This window comes from Rhinoderma darwinii, chromosome 3 (genome assembly GCF_050947455.1).
Source record: "Rhinoderma darwinii isolate aRhiDar2 chromosome 3, aRhiDar2.hap1, whole genome shotgun sequence".
NCBI classification, from domain to species: domain Eukaryota; kingdom Metazoa; phylum Chordata; class Amphibia; order Anura; family Rhinodermatidae; genus Rhinoderma; species Rhinoderma darwinii.
This window is the reverse complement of record NC_134689.1, coordinates 4,185,664-4,210,515: the sequence shown is the minus strand read 5'-3', so window position 1 is coordinate 4,210,515 and position 24,852 is coordinate 4,185,664. Positions and strand designations below refer to the sequence as shown.

General features: G+C 44.7%; 2 protein-coding genes across 5 annotated transcripts in view; one reads left to right on the top strand and one right to left on the bottom strand.

Annotated features, from left to right (window-relative positions):
* Positions 1 to 22,119, top strand: part of LRTM2 (leucine rich repeat transmembrane protein 2) — a 46,142-nt gene extending 24,023 nt beyond the window's left edge. For both annotated transcript variants that reach the window (XM_075855702.1, XM_075855703.1), the window contains exons 2-4: positions 4,159 to 4,286; positions 15,909 to 16,499; positions 18,952 to 22,119. In XM_075855702.1, the coding sequence (XP_075711817.1) occupies positions 4,238 to 4,286; positions 15,909 to 16,499; positions 18,952 to 19,382 (1,071 nt within the window). In that variant the 5' untranslated portion in view covers positions 4,159 to 4,237 and the 3' untranslated portion in view covers positions 19,383 to 22,119. The remainder of the gene's footprint in view (positions 1 to 4,158; positions 4,287 to 15,908; positions 16,500 to 18,951) is intronic.
* CACNA2D4 (calcium voltage-gated channel auxiliary subunit alpha2delta 4) overlaps positions 1 to 24,852 on the bottom strand; it is a 163,690-nt gene that overhangs the window by 39,434 nt on the left and 99,404 nt on the right. The window lies entirely within an intron of this gene.

The following is a 24,852-nucleotide window of genomic DNA, read 5'->3' as shown; positions in this document are numbered from 1 at the left end:
CTGAGCTGTGGGGCGAGGGCTGAGAGACCCGCAGCATCTGACAATCAGCCAAATGGTACCCAGCTCTCTCCAAGCCCTAAAACCAACGCAGGTCCCTCAGTGACCTCAAATCAGCTGCTTCCTGTCCTGCAAACGCACAGACACAATGTGACGAGTGAGAAAAAGAAAAGAAACCCAGAGGATGAGACGGAGAGGGCAGGAGGCTGCACAGGGGGTGAGGACCAGGACAGCGCAGGAGGCCATTACTGGCAACATTCTAAAAAAGGATTCCCCCCTCCTACAACAGTGCCCCCTGTATATCCCCGATTAAAAAGGGCCCCATAGTAAAAAAAAAAAACAAAAGACTTTCCTCCAACTTATCCCTTGTAGAGGAGAAGAACGAGATTTCCCTTGTATCACCCCTGTAACAAATATGCTCCTACCCGTAATAATGGCAAAGTATGTAAGTAGCAAATATTACCCTCTTATTAATCATATGCTCATAGTCACTGCTTACTTATACGGATCCTGAGTTGCATCCTGTATTATACTCCAGAGCTGTATTCACTATTCTGCTGGTGGAGTCACTGTGTACATACATTACATTACTTATCCTGTACTGATCCTGAGTTACATCCTGTATTATACTGCAGAGCTGCACTCACTATTCTGCTGGTGGAGTCACTGTGTACATACATTACATTACTTATCCTGTACTGATCCGGAGTTACATCCTGTATTATACTCCAAAGCTGCACTCACTATTCTGCTGGTGGAGTCACAGTGTACATAAATTACATTACTTATCCTGTACTGATCCTGAGTTATATCCAGTATTATACTCCAGAGCTGCACTCACTATTCTGCTGGTGGAGTCACAGTGTACATACATTACATTACTTATCCTGTACTGATCCTGAGTTATATCCTGTATTATACTTCAGAGCTGCACTCACTATTCTGCTGGTGGAGTCACTGTGTACATACATTACATTACTAATCCTGTACTGGTCCTGAGTTATATCCTGTATTATACTCCAGAGCTGCACTCACTATTCTGCTGGTGGAGTCACTGTGTACATACATACATTACTGATCCTGAGTTATATCCTGTATTATACTCCAGAGCTGCACTCACTATTCTGCTGGTGGAGTCACTGTGTACCTACATTACATTACTTATCCTGTACTGATCCTGAGTTACATCCTGTATTATACTCCAGAGCTGCACTCACTATTCTGCTGGTGGCGTCACTGTGTACACACATTACATTACTTATGCTGTACTGATCCTGAGTTACATCCTGTATTATACTCCAGAGCTGCACTCACTATTCTGCGGGTGGAGTCACTGTGTACATACATTACATTATTTATCCTGTACTGATCCTGAGTTACATCCTGTATTATACTCCAGAGCTGCACTCACTATTCTGCTGGTGGAGTCACTGTGTACATACATTACATTATTTATCCTGTACTGATCCTGAGTTACATCCTGTATTATACTCCAGAGCTGCACTCACTATTCTGCTGGTGGAGTCACTGTGTACATACATTACATTACTTATGCTGTACTGATCCTGAGTTACATCCTGTATTATACTCGAGAGCTGCACTCACTATTCTGCGGGTGGAGTCACTGTGTACATACATTACATTACTTATCCTGTACTGATCCTGAGTTATATCCTGTATTATACTCCAGAGCTGCACTCACTATTCTGCTGGTGAAGTCAATGTGTACATACATTACATTACTTATCCTGTACTGATCCTGAGTTACATCCTGTATTATACTCCGGAGCTGCACTCACTATTCTGCGGGTGGAGTCACTGTGTACATACATTACATTACTTATCCTGTACTGATGCGGAGTTACATCCTGTATTACACTCCAGAGCTGCACTCACTATTCTGCTGGTGGAGTCACTGTGTACATACATTACATTACTTATCCTGTACTGATCCTGAGTTACATCCTGTATTATACTCCAGAGCTGCACTCACTATTCTGCTGGTGAAGTCACTGTGTACATACATTACATTACTTATCCTGTACTGATCCTGAGTTACATCCTGTATTATACTCCAGAGCTGCACTCACTATTCTGCTGGTGAAGTCACTGTGTACATACATTACATTTCGAAAAAAAGCATTTTTAACCACGAGAAATAATATGAAGACTTATGGACATATTTATGGTGAATGTTGAATTTGAGGAAATGATCTTCAATGGACCGACAGCTCAGCTCACAACATGGAGGGGTTACAGATGATCGGGTCAGGTCTGGGGCGGCAGACATTGATTATTATAGCGGATGAGACAGTGAAATGACGGAAAACCCTGATCTCCGATATAACGTCAGTAGACACCGCCGTGCAATGAATACCTAAACAGGACGCAGCGCGGAGATTGAGTCACATCCATAATCTATGCAGGTCAGGGTCTCACTGCTACAGACTCACAGGCTGGCAATGCAGGGGTTAAGGCCGCCTCCCTGACAATCTGCTCAGGGGCCGCTGGCCATAGGATAATCCGCAGATTTGTGGTGTGGTCCATATTTCCATATTATGGGATTCAGAGCTGTTCATGTTAGAGGCTTTGACATCGTATTTCAATGTCAAATAAAAATAATAATGGGGCAGGAACCCCAAAACATGAACCCCCGGAACTGCCGTGTGATTCTTATTAGTAATGATAACCAGATTATTACATAGGTTTTTACTTTTTGGGGGGCCCTTGATGGTCGCTGAATCTGCTGAGCCTGTAGTTCAATATTCCTCTCATCATGTGGTCCGTAGACAGGTGGAGTATCTGCTATGAGATGGGGCAGGCGGAGTGGCAAAGAATAGTGAGTGCAGCTCTGGAGTATAATACAGGATATAACTCAGGATCAGTACAAGATAAGTAATGTATGTACACAGTGACTCCACCAGCAGAATAGTGAGTGCAGCTCCGGAGTATAATACAGGATGTAACTCAGGATCAGTACAGGATAAGTAATGTAATGTATGTACACAGTGACTCCACGAGCAGAATAGTGAGTGCAGCTCTGGAGTATAATACAGGATATAACTCAGGATCAGTACAGGATAAGTAATGTAATGTATGTACACAGTGACTCCACCAGCAGAATAGTGAGTGCAGCTCTGGAGTATAATACAGGATGTAACTCAGGATCAGTGCAGGATAAGTAATGTAATGTATGTACACAGTGACCCCACCAGCAGAACAGCGAGTACAGCTCTGGAGTATAATACAGGATGTAACTCAGGATCAGTAATGTAATGTATATACACAGAGACTCCACCAGCAGAATAGTGAGTGCAGCTCTGGAGTATAATACAGGATATAACTCAGGATCAGTACAGGATAAGTAATGTAATGTATGTACACAGTGACTCCACCAGCAGAATAGTGAGTGCAGCTCTGGAGTATAATACAGGATGTAACTCCGGATCAGTACAGGGTAAGTAATGTATGTACACAGTGACCCCACCAGCAGAACAGTGAGTGCAGCTCTGGAGTATAATACAGGATGTAACTCAGGATCAGTACAGGATAAGTAATGTAATGTATGTACACAGTGACTCCACCAGCAGAATAGTGAGTGCAGCTCTGGAATATAATACAGGATGTTACTCAGGATCAGTACAGGATAAGTAATGTAATGTATGTACACAGTGACTCCACCAGCAGAATAGTGACTGCAGCTCTGGAGTACAATACAAGATGTAACTCAGGATCAGTACAGGATAAGTAATGTAATGTATGTACACAGTGACTCCACCAGCAGAATAGTGAGTGCAGCTCTGGAGTATAATACAGGTGTTACTCAACTTTTAACGCCCAACATACATATTCCTCAAGCACCTCCACCTGTCTAGATAAGATGCTTCCTACAGGCAAATAGATCTGCAGTAATGCATTGCTAGAGACATGATCCGCTGAGAGTAGTAGTTCTACACCTGCAGAACCTCAGATCACGATGACTACTTCCCCGGTGTATTAATCACTTGCAGAATGTAATTGAAGTGCAGAAAGTTGATCCTGTTGAGCCAGTTTGCTCTTTCGGAATGGCAGAGGTTACTGGAGGGTGGAGCGGCAGGTGGAGGTAGTAGTCTCTACTGTGTACATTCTGTGTGACGGTGTCTGTCTCTTGTGTCTCGCCAGCCTCCAGCCAGGACCACCCTGCACAGTCTGACCCATGTAAAGGTGGAGACTCCCAGCGCTGTGGGTGCGTAGCAGCAGGATGCGGGAGCCCAGGAGACGCTTCCCCTGCAGATGGGCACAGACCTCATGTAAGTGGATGGATATTCAGATGTTTATGTATGTGCGGAGCAGATCAGGGCGGAGCGCGGAGGATTTAGTATGACTTTTTTTTTTTTTTTTTTTAAAGGGCCAGTCCAGTCTTCTAGAAAGAACGCTTAATAACAATATAATAAAATGTTCTGCCACTGTCTAATACCTCACCATTTTAAAGATCCCAGTTTGCGTTCAGTGAATTGGAAGACTACGGCTCTTACACACCCAGGCATGGTCACACAGCTGAGGATTTGTCACAGTTGTCTTCAGTCCATACAATCCTCTGTGAGGTAAACACATCAGCAGCACAAAGCTCTCTGCTGTCCTGATAGTTTGCTACAATGTATCAGTGCAGGTAAAGTGTATCATTCTGACAGTGGATTGTCAAGACAGGACACAATTGTAACAAACCCTCATCTGTGAATGTTTGTTCATGAAGGTTTCCAGCTTCTTAATGTAAACAATAATGTTTCCACTCACTGACAGCAAGCAGAGAACTTGAAAATGGTGAGGTAGTGAAAAGCGAAGTATAATTGAAGTTATTTTAGACATTCAACTTTATTTACATAATATTGGAAAAACCTTTAAAAACTGGAAAAAAACTAAAATCTATCTTCTTTGCATTTGCTGTGTATGCTATTGTTCTCGGTTATCAGCCATTTCAGGCTGTAGAAAGAATCACTGGATTGTTCTTCTATGGGATGAGTGACCGGAACTGCAGAAACCTCCCCCATGATCACTACTTTACGTCACATATCTCCAGTACGGAGACATTACATCATATGTGTGACTGATATCAGCCGCTCCTCTTATATCACTCCAGCACTATTATATCCTCCAGAGACATTACATCATATGTGACGGATATCAGCCGCTCCTCTTATATCACTCCAGCACTATTATATCCTCCAGAGACATTACATCATATGTGACTGATATCAGCCGCTCCTCTTATATCACTCCAGCACTATTATATCCTCCAGAGACATTACATCATATGTGTGACTGATATCAGCCGCTCCTCTTATAACACTCCAGCACTATTATATCCTCCAGAGACATTACATCATATGTGTGACTGATATCAGCCGCTCCTCTTATAACACTCCAGTACTATTATATCCTCCAGAGACATTACATCATATGTGTGACTGACATCAGCCGCTCCTCTTATATCACTCCAGTACTATTATATCCTCCAGAGACATTACATCATATGTGACTGATATCAGCCGCTCCTCTTATAACACTCCAGCACTATTATATCCTCCAGACATTACATCATATGTGACTGATATCAGCCGCTCCTCTTATATCACTCCAGTACTATTATATCCTCCATAGACATTACATCATATGTGACTGATATCAGCCGCTCCTCTTATAACACTCCAGCACTATTATATCCTCCAGACATTACATCATATGTGACTGATATCAGCCGCTCCTCTTATATCACTCCAGCACTATTATATCCTCCAGAGACATTACGTCATATGTGACTGATATCAGCCGCTCCTCTTATATCACTCCAGTACTATTATATCCTCCAGAGACATTACATCATATGTGTGACTGATATCAGCCACTCCTCTTATATCACTCCAGTACTATTATATCCTCCAGAGACATTACATCATATGTGTGACTGATATCAGCCGCTCCTCTTATATCACTCCAGTACTATTATATCCTCCAGAGACATTACATCATATGTGACTGATATCAGCCGCTCCTCTTATATCACTCCAGTACTATTATATCCTCCAGAGACATTACATCATATGTGACTGATATCAGCCGCTCCTCTTATATCACTCCAGTACTATTATATCCTCCAGAGACATTACATCATATGTGTGACTGATATCAGCCGCTCCTCTTATATCACTCCAGCACTATTATATCCTCCAGACATTACATCATATGTGACTGATATCAGCCGCTCCTCTTATATCACTCCAGCACTATTATATCCTCCAGAGACATTACATCATGTGTGACTGATATCAGCCGCTCCTCTTATATCACTCCAGCACTATTATATCCTCCAGAGACATTACATCATATGTGACTGATATCAGCCGCTCCTCTTATATCACTCCAGCACTATTATATCCTCCAGACATTACATCATATGTGACTGATATCAGCCGCTCCTCTTATATCACTCCAGTACTATTATATCCTCCAGAGACATTACATCATATGTGTGTGACTGATATCAGCCGCTCCTCTTATATCACTCCAGTACTATTATATCCTCCAGAGACATTACATCATATGTGACTGATATCAGCCGCTCCTCTTATATCACTCCAGTACTATTATATCCTCCAGAGACATTACATCATATGTGACTGATATCAGCCGCTCCTCTTATATCACTCCAGTACTATTATATCCTCCAGAGACATTACATCATATGTGTGACTGATATCAGCCGCTCCTCTTATATCACTCCAGTACTATTATATCCTCCAGAGACATTACATCATATGTGACTGATATCAGCAGCTCCTCTTATATCACTCCTGTACTATTATATCCTCCAGAGACATTACATCATATGTGACTGATATCAGCCGCTCCTCTTATATCACTCCAGCACTATTATATCCTCCAGTGACATTACATCATATGTGTGACTGATATCAGCCGCTCCTCTTATTACACTCCAGTACTATTATATCCTCCAGAGACATTACATCATATGTGACTGATATCAGCCGCTCCTCTTATATCACTCCAGCACTATTATATCCTCCAGAGACATTACATCATATGTGTGACTGATATCAGCCGCTCCTCTTATAACACTCCAGTACTATTATATCCTCCAGAGACATTACATCATATGTGTGACTGATATCAGCCGCTCCTCTTATAACACTCCAGCACTATTATATCCTCCAGAGACATTACATCATATGTGTGACGGATATCAGCCGCTCTTATAACACTCCTGCACGGATAGAAGCTGTTTACTTGGTTTAATGCAACAGCGCCCCCTATCAAGAGATCTATTTGCAAAACAGACCCACTTATCTTGGAAGTGCAGTGTATATGGGCTAGAGCATCTAATAGAAATGACAGAACTCTAATCTTGACATGTACTAAGAATACTGCAACCTATCAAGTGTTTTAGATAACAAGTGCAATGCCCCTTTAAGTAAAAAAATGTAATCCCCATTAAAGCCTCGGTGTCCATATAGAAATGTTGCAGAGATTTAGGCTGGTCTTTGATGTTGTATTTAGGACCATGCAGAATTCTGAGCGATAATATTTAGTTTAACCTGTCCGACCCAGGAGCAGGGGTCACCTATTCGGCGCTTCCCATAGTAAACGCTGCATCGTTCGTTACAGTAACAGCAGTGATATATTCAGAGGCACAGGCTGCTGTCATAAGGCCACCTACAGCGTATAAATAGTAATGTACAGAAATAGCTGGATTATTTCACGCATATCTCAGACCTGCAGCAGAGGAGAACAGCAGAGAACTTCTAAGATGAAGGCTTTATCTTGTGAATATCCGTCAGAAAGGACATTATAGGCAATTTTATATATATATATATATATATATATATATATATATGTGTGTGTTTATAGATAGAAGGACCATGATGCTTTGCAGTAAGCCAGGGCACTCATACTTCTGTTTTTGGTGGATCTGAAACCCAGCCTCATGTTTCCGGCTTACTAATAGGGACCAAAACCAAGTCTGTGCAGCACAGAGGAGCAGTCTGTTGTATGGTACATGGCACTTCCTGTGACTACTTGTAGCCACTCAGACAGGAAACACGTGGCTGGATCTGAATTACCACCAATTACAGAATATACAAATAGGAAGTGAGAGAAACTGTTCTATAATACAAGTTACACTGTCTATGTTGCCATGTCTATGTTAAAGTAACATTTGATAAAAATCTAGCTACTGCTGCCACCACTAGGGGGAGCTAAGATGCTTACAGTGTACTGTGTTAATATTATATGTGTAATTTATGTGCAATGAGCTCCCCCTAGTGGTGGCTGCAGGCAGCAGAATGTTATTATGTAACTATGGTAGCTGTATATATTTTAATGTAGTGAGCTCCCCCTAGTGATGACTGCAGCAGAAGAATTTTATGTTACTCTGGGGGCTGTATATATCTGTATGTAATGAGCTCCCTCTAGTGGTGATGGCAGCTGGCAGATTATCATGTAACTCTATGGGAGCTGTATATGTCTGTATGTAGTGATCTCCCCCTAGTGGTGGCTGCAGGCAGCAGAATGTTATTATGTAACTATGGGAGCTGTATATATTTGAATGTAGTGAGCTCCCCCTAGTGGTGACTGCAGGTAGCAGAATATCATGTAACTCTATGGGAGATGTATATAGTGATCTCCCCCTAGTGGTGGCTGCAGGCAACCAGATTATGCAGGGAATTTCAGAGCTCTGTAGCAGAAAAATTGTGCTTCGAACTTTATTAAGATATTATTTAACAATGGGTTCCTCCTTCTGGTGCTGGTTCACAGCACCAGCTCCCTCCATTCCAGGACTTAGGGGATGAGAATGGTGGGGGGTCTCCTATCAGCCAGGTATCCCCCTTGCTAATGTTGCAGTGACTATTAGATGGGAAGCCCTGAGCGCGTTCACACCCCCATGGGTTAGTGGAATGGGGCCAACCTGATCTGGATATCCCCACCCCCTCCTATAGAAGGTACAAGGGCGGCCTCAATGGTTTGTATAGATCCCATATATAGGACGTATTGTCTTGAATCAGATACAGCACTGAAGAGGTTACAGCGAGGAACGCTTCATCTGTATCGCTCTCCCTTCAGTCAGATTCGTTTATCTGTAGCCCGGAGGAAAGATGAAGCATTGAGGAGACGCAGCTAATCATTTATCTAATGAAAGATTCATACGTCTCACTTGAGCCACTTTGAAGTTAAATAGAAAAATTTGCAGCAAAATTAAAAGCGCTTCTCATCACCGCTGCCGACCCTTCCTGACCCCGGGGTGTCCCCCACAGCCTGGCGATGATGTCACCAGGGCCCTCCAAGCCTGAGAAGGGGAAGTCTGAAGCCTCAGAGATACAATATACAGCAATATTCATCCATTCTGCCCCGATGGGGTTCATATTTGTCTTGGATAAACAATTGGCATAGGTCGGCATCTCGGAAAAGATGGCGCTCGAATAGTGTGCTATATTTATCGACCTTTTGAGTCACCCCCCTCCCACCCCCCGACATACCGAAAAAATCTGCATGTTGGCCGAATTACCCTATGGCCATAATAATGCTAATGATACCAGCAATCCCAGTCTCCACCGGCCAATCCCTGTAACCCTACGATATGACGTCATCATGCTGACTTTAAGGGGAACCGGTTACAAAGAAGCGTTGTCTCAGGATCAGTACAGGATAAGTAATGTAATGTATGTACACAGTGACTCCACCAGCAGAATAGTGAGTGCAGCTCTGGAGTATAATACAGGATGTAACTCAGGATCAGTAATGTATGTACACAGTGACTCCACCAGCAGAATAGTGAGTGCAGCTCTGGAGTATAATACAGGATGTAACTCAGGATCAGTAATGTATGTACACAGTGACTCCACCAGCAGAATAGTGAGTGCAGCTCTGGAGTATAATACAGGATGTAACTCAGGATCAGTAATGTATGTACACAGTGACTCCACCAGCAGAATAGTGAGTGCAGCTCTGGAGTATAATACAAGATGTAACTCAGGATCAGTACAGGATAAGTAATGTAATGTATGTACACAGTGACTCCACCAGCAGAATAGTGAGTGCAGCTCTGGAGTATAATACAGGATGTAACTCAGGATCAGTACAGGATAAGTAATGTATGTACACAGTGACTCCACCTGCAGAATAGGGAGTGCAGCTCTGGAGTATAATACAGGATGTAACTCAGGATCAGTAATGTATGTACACAGTGACTCCACCAGCAGAATAGTGAGTGCAGCTCTGGAGTATAATACAGGATGTAACTCAGGATCAGTAATGTATGTACACAGTGACTCCACCAGCAGAATAGTGAGTGCAGCTCTGGAGTATAATACAGGATGTAACTCAGGATCAGTACAGGATAAGTAATGTAATGTATGTACACAGTGACTCCACCAGCAGAATAGTGAGTGCAGATCTGGAGTATAATACAGGATATAACTCAGGATCAGTACAGGATAAGTAATGTATGTACACAGTGACTCCACCAGCAGAATAGTGAGTGCAGCTCTGGAGTATAATACAGGATGTAACTCAGGATCAGTACAGGATAAGTAATGTATGTACACCGTGACTCCACCTGCAGAATAGTGAGTGCAGCTCTGGAGTATAATACAGGATGTAACTCAGGATCAGTACAGGATAAGTAATGTAATGTATGTACACAGTGACTCCACCAGCAGAATAGTGAGTGCAGCTCTGGAGTATAATACAGGATATAACTCGGGATCAGTACAGGATAAGTAATGTAATGTATGTACACAGTGACTCCACCTGCAGAATAGTGAGTGCAGCTCTGGAGTATAATACAGGATGTAACTCAGGATCAGTACAGGATAAGTAATGTAATGTATGTACACAGTGACTCCACCAGCAGAATAGTGAGTGCAGCTCTGGAGTATAATACAGGATGTAACTCAGGATCAGTACAGGATAAGTAATGTAATGTATGTACACAGTGACTCCACCAGCAGAATAGTGAGTGCAGCTCTGGAGTATAATACAGGATGTAACTCAGGATCAGTACAGGATAAGTAATGTAATGTATGTACACAGTGACTCCACCAGCAGAATAGTGAGTGCAGCCCTGGAGTATAATATAGGATGTAACTCAGGATCAGTACAGGATAAGTAATGTAATGTATGTACACAGTGACTCCACCAGCAGAATAGTGAGTGCAGCTCTGGAGTATAATACATGATATAACTCGGGATCAGTAATGTATGTACACAGTGATTTCCACCAGCAGAATAGTGACACCTCTTGTAAATTATTGTTTGTCTGTTTGATGGAGTTTGGTGAAATATCTGGGGAGGATTATCTTCCTTCCTCCAGCTTGTTGTATACAAGAAACTTTGTGGCAGCGACAGATCTCACTAAATATTTATCACTCTGAAGGGGGTAGATTTCAAGGGAGACGCGGACCCCCGGGGCTGCGCTCGCTCAGCACAAGTGTCTGTTACACGAGAAGCAGCTCCAGCCTCTCTGAACAATAAGACGCGTCTCTCTTTTCCATAACAGATTCATTATTAATGTCGCCGCTGTGCGAGGACCTGAACAGAACGATGTCATTGTGGACGCTGCAGGGATTTGATCCTCTAGATTTATTTACCCAAGTGGAAATCTCCATTCAATATAAACAGGCAGGAAAGCCATTAAAACACCTAAAGGGGAACTCCACCCATACCTTCTGACGTGTCACAGTGACGTGCGAGAGGATAACAGAGCTGGGACCCCCACTGATTCCTGGGCTGAAGGGAAATGCAGTAAAGCTACTGAACTCTCCGCTTTAGACATTCCCTACTTGTAAGAAGGGTCCCTTGGCGGCAAGCTATTTACAAAGTGTCCCCCTGCTGGGACCTCTAGCGATCAGCTGTGATCTGTGGGGAAACCTGGCAGTAAGTGTTCAGTTACTCTGCAGCACCACCACAGGGGAAATGAAGCATTACACAGTGTCCATTCATATCAATGTGTTGTCTGTGTAATACAGGACAGGTCCTCCAGAGTCGCTCTATGTGACCGCTCTCCACTCTGACCAAGAGATGAGGACCCTGAGCAGAAGAGCCTGAATTCCCTAAATCGGGTGTAGGTTTTTGTTATAAACTAGAGACAGTAATAAAAAGTGTTAACTTCCTTCACCAACTAAACACTTTGACAACTTGTAATGTAGACTGCGATATGAATGATTCCTGATACACGAATACAATGACAGAGCTACAGTGATCACTGACACAAACAAAGACAGAGCAAAAAAATAATAATTATAATTTAAAGTGTCCAGTGTAATTTTTACAATTGCAAGAATTATATTCCATTCAGGGTCTGTGGAAAGCTGGGTGCTGTAATGTCATGTAGCAGATCAAGAGAGGGGAGTCCATACAAGAAGGTGAAGGATATTTTTCAGGTCTTTCTTTCGATCTTAGGGGGGCTGTAGCATCGACTTTCTCCCACTCTATAACCTCTAATGTGGAGAACGTCTTCAGCCGTTATGATCGTCACCCAACTAGAAAAGTCCATGAGACGGGGGACATTAGGGGAAGAGGATCGAGGTCTAGATGTCGCAGGGTCTTGGTACATTAACCTGGGAATTCATTACTCTGCTCATTGACTTGTCATCAGAAAAACATTTTACTTCTTGAGTTATCGCCATGTGGAAGACGAGGAGCCGCACCGAACGGGGGTCCTCATAGAAAACATAAAGAGACCTCCCGCTGCACTACATATTACATCGCTGGGGCCGACATCTGCTCAGGAGCAAAAATCAGTACAACCCTGCCACCTCAACCACAGCCGCACCCCACGAGTGCCAGCCACCCCCAAGGGCCAGCCACCTCAACCACAGCCACACCCCCCGAGTGCCAGCCACCTCAACCACAGCCACACCCCACGAGTGCCAGCCACCTCAACCACAGCCACACCCCACGAGTGCCAGCCACTTCAACCACAGCCACACCCCACGAGTGCCAGCCACTTCAACCACAGCCGCACCCCACGTGTGCCAGCCACCCTCAACCACAGCCACACCCCACGTGTGCCAGCCACCCCCGAGTTCCAGCTACCTCAACCACAGCCGCACCCCACGAGTGCCAGCCACCCCCGAATGCCAGCCACCTCAACCACAGCCGCACCCCACGAGTGTCAGCCACCTAAACCACAGCCGCACCCCACGAGTGCCAGCCACCTCAACCACAGCCGCACCCCACGAGTTCCAGCCACCTCAACCACAGCCGCACCCCACGAGTGCCAGCCACCTCAACCACAGCCGCACCCCACGAGTGCCAGCCACCTCAACCACAGCCGCACCCCACGAGTGCCAGCCACCTCAACCACAGCCACCTCAACCACAGCCGCACCCCACGTGTGCCAGCCACCTCAACCACAGTCGCACCCCACGTGTGCCAGCCTCCCCCCGAGTGCCAGCCACCTCAACCACAGCCGCACCCCACGAGTGCCAGCCACCCCCGAGTGCCAGCCACCTCAACCACAGCCGCACCCCACGAGTGCCAGCCACCTCAACCACAGCCGCACCCCACGAGTGTCAGCCACCTCAACCACAACTGCACCCCACGAGTGCCAGCCACCTCAACAAGCCGCACCCCACGAGTGCCAGCCACCCCCCGAGTGCCAGCCACCTCAACCACAGCCGCACCCCACGAGTGCCAGCCACCTCAACCACAGCCGCACCCCACGAGTGCCAGCCACCCCCCGAGTGCCAGCCACCTAAACCACAGCCACACCCCACGAGTGCCAGCCACCTCAACCACAGCCGCACCCCACGAGTGCCAGCCACCTCAACCACAGCCGCACCCCACGAGTGCCAGCCACCTCAACCACAGCCGCACCCCACGAGTGCCAGCCACCTCAACCAAGAGCCGCCCTCCACCTCAACCACAGCCGCCCGCCCCCCACGAGTGCCAGCCACCTCGACAGCCCCCACAAGTGCCAGCCACATTAGAGTCACTTGTCAGTCACAGAGGACCCCACAGTGGGAGGGGTGCACACCGCTGCTTGTATTGAGGAGCGTTCCCCCAAAGCCCCCCACTAAACGTCCTTGAATCTTCCTATTTAGCCTCTAAGTTACATCAGTATCTAGGAAAGCTGGGTGACAACAAAGATGGCCATCACTACAGCTCCAACAAGGGTACTCACTCCTCAATAGGATATCTGCCTCCTTTTAGGGCCAGGGAAATTTCTCACTGTATAACTAAGCCCTTCTGGACTCTGGGAAAGCGGTGTGACCCCCGAGAATAACGTGCATTTGACTTTGGTCACATTTCCTTCTGTAATAACGTCTCCCCGATATCTAGGCCACGACCGGCAGTTATTCAGTCCGCAGCCATTGACAGCTCGGCAGGTACAATATTTGAGAAGTTTCCATTCACTGCGGGGGGCGGGGGGAGTGAGTCATTCACAACTTCAGAAAAACGTTAAAAATAGCTTCAAACACGAGATGAACGCACGGGAGAAAATCCGGCGTCACTGCGGATGAGAGGCGCTGGAACGTGGCGCGGCCGCGGTGTGTAAAGGGGGGGGTTATAGGAACCCTACAGACAAATCTCTGATCATCCATGAACTTTATAAACCACAAGGGCCAACAAGTAACAGTATATGACTCATAAAGAGAACCCCTGAGGCTGGTCTGGGGCCCATGGGGAGGGGGCCCAGCTGAGATTAACCCCATCAGGTCACGTTATAATGTGCAGCCCCTTCACAGTGTAAGCAAACAAGGGAGGAGAGAATTGCCCCAAAGGGCCACTCCTGTGGGGATGTCGGGCCCTCCTGTAGTGGAACGGATGAGGGGGGGAATCAATATGAGAAAGGGCTCCCCTTTTTTTCTATGTACTCCCCTGTCCCAGGTAATAGTCTGATGGGGAGGGGTGACCACTATAAAGGCTGCTGCTCCCCCCCCCCTCATGGTAGTGAAGGGGGCTGCAAGTCTGAATGATCATCATGGCCCCAAATAAAAGGAGCGTCCAGTCCTTGTAAATAAAAAATAATCATTGTACGATGAAAAGTTCTGCACATTTCGAATAAACTTTGTTTAATTTCTCACTTTTTTTTTTTTAAAGATATATGCTTGCTGTCAGTGAATAGAAACATTCTCATTTACATTCAGAGTATGAAATCCTATACAAAACTGGTCGTGCTCGCACAACTGTGTGTTACAATGTATTAGTGTAGGTAAGAGCCAGGACAGGGGAGGGATTAGTGTTCCCCTCAGAGGATTGTCTACACTGAAACAGTAACAAACCCACAGCTGTGTGAGCAGGCCTAGGTCTGGGCAGTTTTTAGCCCCTGAATGCCGCTCTGGTTTATAATTTTAGGTGTTGTATGTGATATTACTTAAGGGTACATCTTAAATTATCGGATTGTAAAGTTTGTGAACCTCTCTGGTACTCTGGGGATTGTGGGGGTTCCAGCAGTGAGACCCTCGGTAATCAGCTACTCCAAAACAAACACCTTTGCATTATAATTCTACTTTAACGAGGACCCGTCCCCTCTTCGGTCATGTTTTTTTTTGTTAGTAAATACTTGTATTCCCCATTGCAATTCTGGAATAGATTTCCTTAGAGCTCTGTGTTGTGCCGTTCCTCTATTATGCCTACTAGAAATTTATGAATAAATTGACAACTGGGTGTTACCATTCCTCTTGTCAAAGGGGCGTGTCCCTACACAGTCTCCCTGTCAGCACTGATTGGACAGTATCAGAGTGTGTAGGGACACACCCCCAACTGGTAACACCCAGTTGTCAATTTATTCATACATTTCTAGGAGGAATAACAGAGGAACGGCACAAGGGCAGAATTCTAAGAAAAGATACTCCAGGACTGTTATTTCACGGGGAATACCATTCTGACCTGTGCTTGTATCTTCTCTCTTCCAGTCCTCGTCTGCTCGCTGTCTCTGTGTGTCGCCTCATCCCTCTTCTCCTGCCCGCCATCTTGTACCTGTAACAGCAGCAGCATGGAGGTGGACTGCAGCGGGCGAGGACTCACGTCCGTCCCCACAGATATCCCCCAGGACACCCGAATCCTCCTGCTGCTCAACAACCGGATAAGTTCCTTGTCTGGTGGTCCCTTTTCCAATTTGACCTCCTTGCACCGTCTGGATCTCTCCAACAATTTCCTGGACCAGCTGCCGTCACAGGTATTCGGGGAACTGGTCAACCTTACGGAGATACGTCTGCGCAACAACAGCGTCCGCAGCGTGGAGCGCGACCTCCTTCAGGGGCTGCCACAGCTTCGTAGACTGGACCTCTCCCTGAACTTCTTGTCCTTGCTGCCCTCGGGACTATTTGACGACCTTCCCACCCTGCACTGGTTGTCATTACGCTCCAATCGACTGCAGAGTCTGGAGAGGATGACCTTCGAACCTCTGAGCAGTTTGGAGAGCATTCAGCTCGGTGACAACCCCTGGGAATGTGACTGCAACCTTCGAGACTTCAAGCACTGGATGGAGTGGTTCTCTTACCGAGGTAAGTCATGGCTCCAAGGAGCTCCATAGTCATTGGTGGTGGGACCACAGTAAAAGATCAAGTCAACTGCTGGTCCTCCGACAGTCCCTTATCCAAACCAATTAAACCCACTCCCAAGTTGGGGGCCAATGTCCATTATCTACTCTGGTCCACTTGGGTCAGGATGCTATGGTGTAGGTATAAGTAGTAGCACCCAGTTCCTGAGGGAACCCAAAAGGTCCCTCTACCAGATAGGACAGCGACAGTTTCGGGGGGGGGGGGGGGGGGGGGGGGATCCTGGTATAGACTTTGCATTGAAGCTACTGGTGGAGCACATCAATACCAGCCACCAACCTTCTCCAACATAGTGGTCTCCACTGGAGCCAGGGGATCTGGTGGTACCATGTGATGACCAACGTGTCGGTTCCTAAGCAGTGGCACAAACCTATTCGGCATGACCTAAAATTATTCATTAAAGGGTTAGCTCCATCTAAGACATTTATGGCATATCTGTCCGACCCCCGTTCCGCCTGGTGAAGCGGACCCCTATACTCAACATAGGAGCAGGTTCCAGAGACGGGACCCGCATCTACCAGACTTTTATGGTGTGTCCCGTCCATATGCTATAAAAGTCTTGGAGTAAGCCCTGGAGTCTGAAGGACACCCCGATGCACCAAAAATGTGCTCACCCCCCTCCCATATCACTTATGTTGATCTCCAGTTGCTTATACAGCGGCAACATATTCCACAGATTATAATGACGCACAACAGTCCTAGTCCCCGTTAGGGCTCACAAACGGAATTGTCTGAAACACAACGGCCAATTAACCCATCAGTAAGTTTTTGTAGCATAGGAGGAAAGCGGAGTACCCGGAGGAATCCCACGCAAACAACTACTTTAGCTCCACCGCAAAGACTGCCACCTAGTGGACATAATCTAGGACTATCTCCTGATTTGTATCAGGACTGTAGGGGGAGCCGTAGAAGAAATTCTCATGAAATCTGAAGAATACAGAGGTAGAGTATGGCCCCATAGATTCCATGGGTGTCGTTTATGGGTCCATGATAAACTCAGAGCTTCTACGTCGCCACAATTTGACCGTGTGCATGAGCCCTGAGGGGTGCGGAGGCTGCAGTCGCTCCAGGGCCCTTTAAGACTACTGCAACTCGATATAGATAGTAAGGAAAGCCCTGGTGCAGATTTTGCATCGGGTCCAGGAGGATCAAGCTACTCATCTAGGAACAGGAGAATTCTGGGTAACGTGGACTCTAGCCGGGTGGTGGTAGTAGTCCATTAGTACTGCACACTGTTAGGGTATGATCACACCCAAAACCTTTTAATATTCAGCCGTTTTTTCTAGCAACTCGCGTTTTTTGCTGCGTTTTTTTTTACGGCCGTTTTTGGAGCTGTTTTTCTATAGAGTCAATGAAAAACAACTCCAAAAACGTCCTGAGAAGTGACGTGCACTTTTTTCGCGGGTGTCTTTACGTGCGGTTTTTGGAAAATGGCGGCGTAAAAAACACCCCCTCAGAAACAGAACGTCGTATTTCACATTAAAATCAATGGGCAGATGTTTGGAGGCATCTGCTGCCGATTTTTCAGCCGTTTTTAGGGCTGTTTACAGCCCGAAAAACTGCAGTAAATAGCCTGTGTGTGAACATACCCTTATTACACAAAGTTTACAAAGCTACAACACCGTGCAGTCTCCTATATAACAATGTGTGCAGGGACATGCAAAGGGGCTCCATAGTAGAGATTATACTGGGGCCCCCTTTCTGGAGCCAGTTAACACTTCCACACCCCTTACCACCTGGGACACGAGGACTCACTGCTTGTTTGCCGCAATCTCCTTTCCATCCTACAAACAAGGACATGGGGGAGTTAAAGGGGCTGTCTAGGAATAGAGCAACATGGCTACTTTCTTGCAGGAACAGCGCCACACCTGTCCATGGGTAGAGTCTGGTATTGCAGCTCAGCTAATTTGAAGTAAATAAAGCGGAGCTGTAATACCACACACAACCTTTGGACAGGTGTGGCGCTGTGTCTGTAAGAATGTAGCCATGCTTTTCTAATCCTGTACAACCCCTTTAACTCCCCCATGCCCTTGATTGTAGGACATGCATAGAGGGGATCCCTGTACAGGTTCTGTCCCCCCCACTAAAATAAGAGATGCCACCATCCTGGCCTGGGGCTCTTCTCCGGGGGCCCCTTTAGGCTACATACACCTTTGGACGTGCTTTACATGCCTTTTCCTTATTTGCATTGATTTACACGTTTGTCTAGGCTCTTTTGTTGCCTCTTTGATTGGAGATAATTACGCTTCACCGTCGATCACAATATGGCGTCTTATCCTCCAGCAAGGCGACATTGTTTCTACTGCATTTATTCTTTAAAGTCCCATAAAACTACCAAATGTGATAACCTGCCCAAAAAATACTCAACATTAACCCTTCCCATTCATTATCCCTACAGGAGGCAAGATTGACGAGCTGCAGTGCACCCTTCCAAAGGAGCTGCGGGGGCGGGACATACGCATGGTCCCCGTGGAGATGTTCAGCTACTGCTCACAGTTAGAGGATGAGAACAGTTCAGGGCCGGCTGATAGGCCAGCTTCACCCTGCACTAAAGCAAGCCCCGCCCACGCGGAGCCAGAGCCAAGTCCAGACTGTCCTCAAAGGCAGAGGTACCGCCCTGCTAGCGTCCGGCGAGCTATCGGCACTGTGATCATCGCTGGAGTGGTTTGTGGTGTGGTCTGCATCATGATGGTGGTCGCAGCAGCTTACGGGTGTATCTACGCCTCTCTTATGGCAAAGTATCACCGAGAGTTGAAAAAACATCAGCCCCTCATGGGTGACGCAGAAGGAGAACAGGAAGAGCAGAGGCAGATTTCATCTGTTGCGTGAGGAACGTACTCCGGTATCACCATATGCGGGGGCTGTAAATGACCCATTTTAGGAATAGGGGTTTACAGCACCCTAGTAAATTGGATACATCCACAACCCTTCCACCAACCATACAAAGGGGGTAAATCTAAACAGTTCAGCCATGGAACAACTTCACTGCAGTCTGCGATACAAGCCAGATGTCAATTTATGAACCAATCATGAGCGTCAGATAAGGGATAACATACATATAATATCTAGGCAACAAATCCCAAAACATCGGGAGAGATCATGTGACTCTTTGTTGTCTTCTGAATGTCCACGTGGGCCCCATCATAAACAATGGAAAAGTGCAAATGTCCCATATGCAGACAATGGAAAGAAAACAATAACAATTACCCCTTTACCCCGAGAGAGAGAGCAGACTGACACTGTGCAGCATGTCAAAGTTTCAGGATGCCTGTGCGAGACTGATCTGAGGTCGGCAGAGAAGAGCCGCTGTAACCCTCAGTCTCGTAACTGATCCGAGCAGATGACGTCACGGATCTCGTACAGGATTGCAACACAGAGACTATATATTTTTTTGCACAATTGTTACCCCCCACCCCCCCCCCCCCCCAAAAGAAGCGGCAATAAATATGGCAGCCTATCCGGCTCCTCCCTCACGGTTTGCTAGAATTTTTTTTTCTTGTATTCATCTGGCAGAGAGTTAGAGTTTTTTTATTTTTAAGACTTGGGTATAGAAGGATGAAGGTTGCATCGTAATAATCTTATATACCAGATCCCAGTTACTTGAGTCATTTCGCTTTTTCCATAGATCGCTGTAGAAATTCGCTTAGTTACCAACATTATCACAACATGAAGCAGCGGGAGGAGCGAGCGAGGAGAAGGGCAACCTCTGACTCTACAGCTGTTCTCCAACTCCCAGAATGCACTATTAATTAAGAGGCAAAGCATGATGGGTACTGTAGTCCAAACATAGCGGGTGACACAAGAGATTGACATCGGAACACCATTCAGGATCGATATGTAACCGCACCTTATTGATCTACTAATATAGCAAATGTGTGATGGCGACTAATAAATTCATGCAATTTACCAAAAAGTTTCAATCTGTTACCCCACTAATATAGCCTGCACACCCAGCCCATGCTAATCCATTGCCGATACATCCTCCACAGCCAGGACATGCTAATCAAATGCTCATACAGGTCTCACTTGTATGGTCTGCACGGCCAGGACATACTAATTGAATGCTGATACGGTCTACTTGTATAACCCCCATAACCAGGACATGCTAATCGAATGCAGATACGGTCTACTTGTATAACCCCCATAACCAGGACATGCTAATTGAATGCTGATAGTATACTTGTATTACCCCCTGAGCCAGGACATGCTAATCGAATGCGGATATGGTTTCCTTGTATAACCCCCATAACCAGGACATGCTAATCGAGTGCTGATAGTCTCGTTGTATTACCCCCTGAGCCAGGACATGCTAATCGAATGTGGATACAGTCTACTTCTATAACCCCCATAACCAGGACATGCTAATCAAATGCTGATGTAGTCTCTACTTAGGTCCTGGCTGTGCAAGTTATACATTAATACATTGCCTCTTTAACCCCTATTATTGCTTTAGCAGCCACTCATAGACCTCTCCAAAGTCCAAACCCCAGACTATCTAATCTATTGCCGATACAGCTCCAATTTATATGACCCGCAAACCCCCGGACATATTGCCGATACAGGCCTGCACCCAGGATATGCTAATAGATTGCAGATATTGCCCAATTAATTTAATATGCATACCCAGGACACGCTAATTTATTGCCGATACAGGTCAAAGTTATATGACCTACAAACCCAGGATATTCTAATCGCATTGTTGATACAGTCCTGAACTCTGTGACCTGCACACCCAGGCTGTCTTAATCTATTGCTGATAAAATGTAAAAGGATTCAGGTCCCATGCACGCGACCGTATTTTTCATCCGTAATTATGCACCCATTCATTTCTATTGGCACAGACACCTCGGTCATATTTATACAGATGGGCGTCCGTACTGAAAAAATTATAGAACCGGTCCTATTCTTGTTCGGAATTACGGCACGGACTCTCCCATAGAAGCCCATGGACGCTAATGTAAATACGGATGTGCATCTGTAAACCGTCCGTATTTACGAAAGAGTTGCTATGCAACATGTGACATAATTTGCAGCCTCCCTCTTTTTTACGGATCCGCATATACAGATCAAATGCATTACGGACCGTATTTGCGGATACAGTTCCGTATATACGGATAAAATACAGATCAGTATTTACGGATAGATGAAAATACGGTCGTGTGCTTGGGGTCTTACAAAACCCAGGATATTGTAATCTATTACCAATTCAGCCCTCAGTCCTATGACCTGAACCCAGGACATGCTAATCACAGTTCCAATCCATATCACCTGCACACAACGGCGACCCCGACAGCGCCCCTCAAATAACGATGTCGAAACAATTATTTTTTTCACAACAACCACCGATGGTTTCAGAGAGTTACAATGATGCTCAACCCGGAAGGAGAATGGAGTATAGATAAAGTTGTACAAACAATATATTTTTTTATGACATAGGATGGACTATTATTATCGGTCACGGTTTAGCGCGGTTGCCTCAGTGTGTCGGTCACCTCTTCGCAGTGTGAATCCCGTCCCATCTACAATCTGTAACCAATGCACTTTATATTTGAATAAAGATGTGAAATTATACTACAGCGCCGCGTAATCTCATTCATTAACACCGGTCATCTGATCGGACATTACAGGAAATCATTAAAGTCGGCAGATTGTGACGACGAAAACGTAATGTGTATGGCCAGCAATATCTGAGAGTATATTGTTACAATACTACCTTATCTGCACCTCCAGCTATACAATACACCCACCCTCTAATGATAATGAGATATCATGGCTCACTCTGTCCCAGTCTGTACAGCAAAGCTCACATGTAAACTTCAGAAAACAGGAATCGCCAGCATATTCGTCGCTGTAGTGGAAGATTTTTTTTAGGAATGACAAAATTAAAAAAATAAATAAAAATACCCTTAAAAAAAGTGTTTGATAAAAAACAGATTTAAATTATGGCATTTTATTATTATACATTCCCTTTAATCTCTTAATTAAAAATATAAGCTTAGGTTTCTCCATTTTACAGTCTATAGGTAGAAATAGTCTATGTAAAAACTTATGAGTTACCTTACTTCTTCTTTACTGATCCTGAGTTACATCCTGTATTATACTCCAGAGCTGCACTCACTATTCTGCTGGTGGACAATAGTGAGTGCAGCTCTGGAGTATAATACGGGATATAACTCAGGATCAGTACAGGATAAGTAATGTAATGTATGTACACAGTGACTCCACCAGCAGAATAGTGAGTGCAGCTCTGGAGTATAATACAGGATGTAACTCAGGATCAGTGCAGGATAAGTAATGTAATGTATGTACACAGTGACTCCACCAGCAGAATAGTGAGTGCAGCTCTGGAGTATAATACAGGATGTAACTCAGGATCAGTGCAGGATAAGTAATGTATGTATACAGTGACTCCACCAGCAGAATAGTGAGTGCAGCTCTGGAGTATAATACAGGATATAACTCGGGATCAGTACAGGATAAGTAATGTAATGTATGTACACAGTGACTCCACCAGCAGAATAGTGAGTGCAGCTCTGGAGTATAATACAGAATATAACTCAGGATCAGTACAGGATAAGTAATGTAATGTATGTACACAGTGACTCCACCAGCAGAATAGTGAGTGCAGCTCTGGAGTATAATACAGGATGTAACTCAGGATCAGTACAGGATAAGTAATGTAATTAATATAGTGACTTTTTACATAGAATATTTCTATTACATAACTTATGTTGTACTGATTAAGTTGTATCCTGTATTATACAATATATAGTGTGCACCGCCATAGACGTGCGGATTACCACCATGAATGCTGGTTATTAGTTACATTATCTGTACATCTATGGTCGTCTAGCTTTATGAATAGGTGACTACTAAAGAAGAGGATCTAGTATACACATAATGGCGGTGACCCTCCCCTTTAAGAAAGATCAGGGGTGTTCACACTATGAAGACCCTTCCACCAGGAAGGAACAGATGGGAGATTATACAGAAGATTAAGCGCTCAGGATGACCGCACCGTCTTATTGCCACAGCAACTCGGAATCAGGCGACAACTTCAGCTGCGGAGGTCACCCTGCACAGTCACGCTTCAGAGGGGCAGATAACCGCGTTATGCTGGGTCATGCCATGCTGCTACTGCACATGTGTGCCATCACACCAGCACGGAACTACTAGCCCCATCATCCATAGATCATCACTGCAGCAGTCTTGTGAATAATGGAGAGATCTCATGTAAATTAAGATTACACAGCAACTGATTCCCCTCTGCTACATCAACAACATCCAGGAACAGATTATGTTTACTATGTGTTTCACGTCTCACTGAAGTCACCAGATCTTAAAGGGTAACATCACAGTGATATTAATGCCACCAATGCAGCAACACAACTACATTACACGATGCCTCACATTAAAGAACAGATACTAGTACTACATACAAAAATACTACTGTAATACTGCCCCCTATATACAAGAATATAACTACTATAATACTACCCCTATATACAAGAATATAACTACTATAATACTGCTCCTATATACAAGAATATAACTACTATAATACTGCCCCCTATATACAAGAATATAACTACTATAATACTGCTCCTATATACAAGAATATAACTACTATAATACTGCCCCTATATACAAGAATATAACTACTATAATACTGCCCCCTATATACAAGAATATAACTACTATAATACTGACCCCTATATACAAGAATATAACTACTATAATACTGCCCCTATATAGAGGAATATAACTACTATAATACTGCTCCTATATACAAGAATATAACTACTATAATACTGACCCCTAGATACAAGAATATAGCTACTATAATACTGCTCCTATATACAAGAAAAATAACTACTATAATACTGCCCCTATATACAAGAATATAACTACTATAATACTGCCCCCTATAGACAGGAATATAACTACTATAATACTGTCCCTATATACAGGAAAATAACTAATATAATACTGCCCCCTATATACAAGAATATAACTACTAGAATACTGCCCCTGTATACAAGAATATAACTACTATAATACTGCCCCCTATAGACAGGAATATAACTACTATAATACTGTCCCTATATACAGGAAAATAACTACTATAATACTGCCCCCTATATACAAGAATATAACTACTATAATACTGCCCCCTATATACAAGAATATAACTACTATAATACTGCCCCCTATATACAAGAATATAACTACTATAATACTGCCCCTATATACAAGAATATAACTACTATAATACTGCCCCCTATATACAAGAATATAA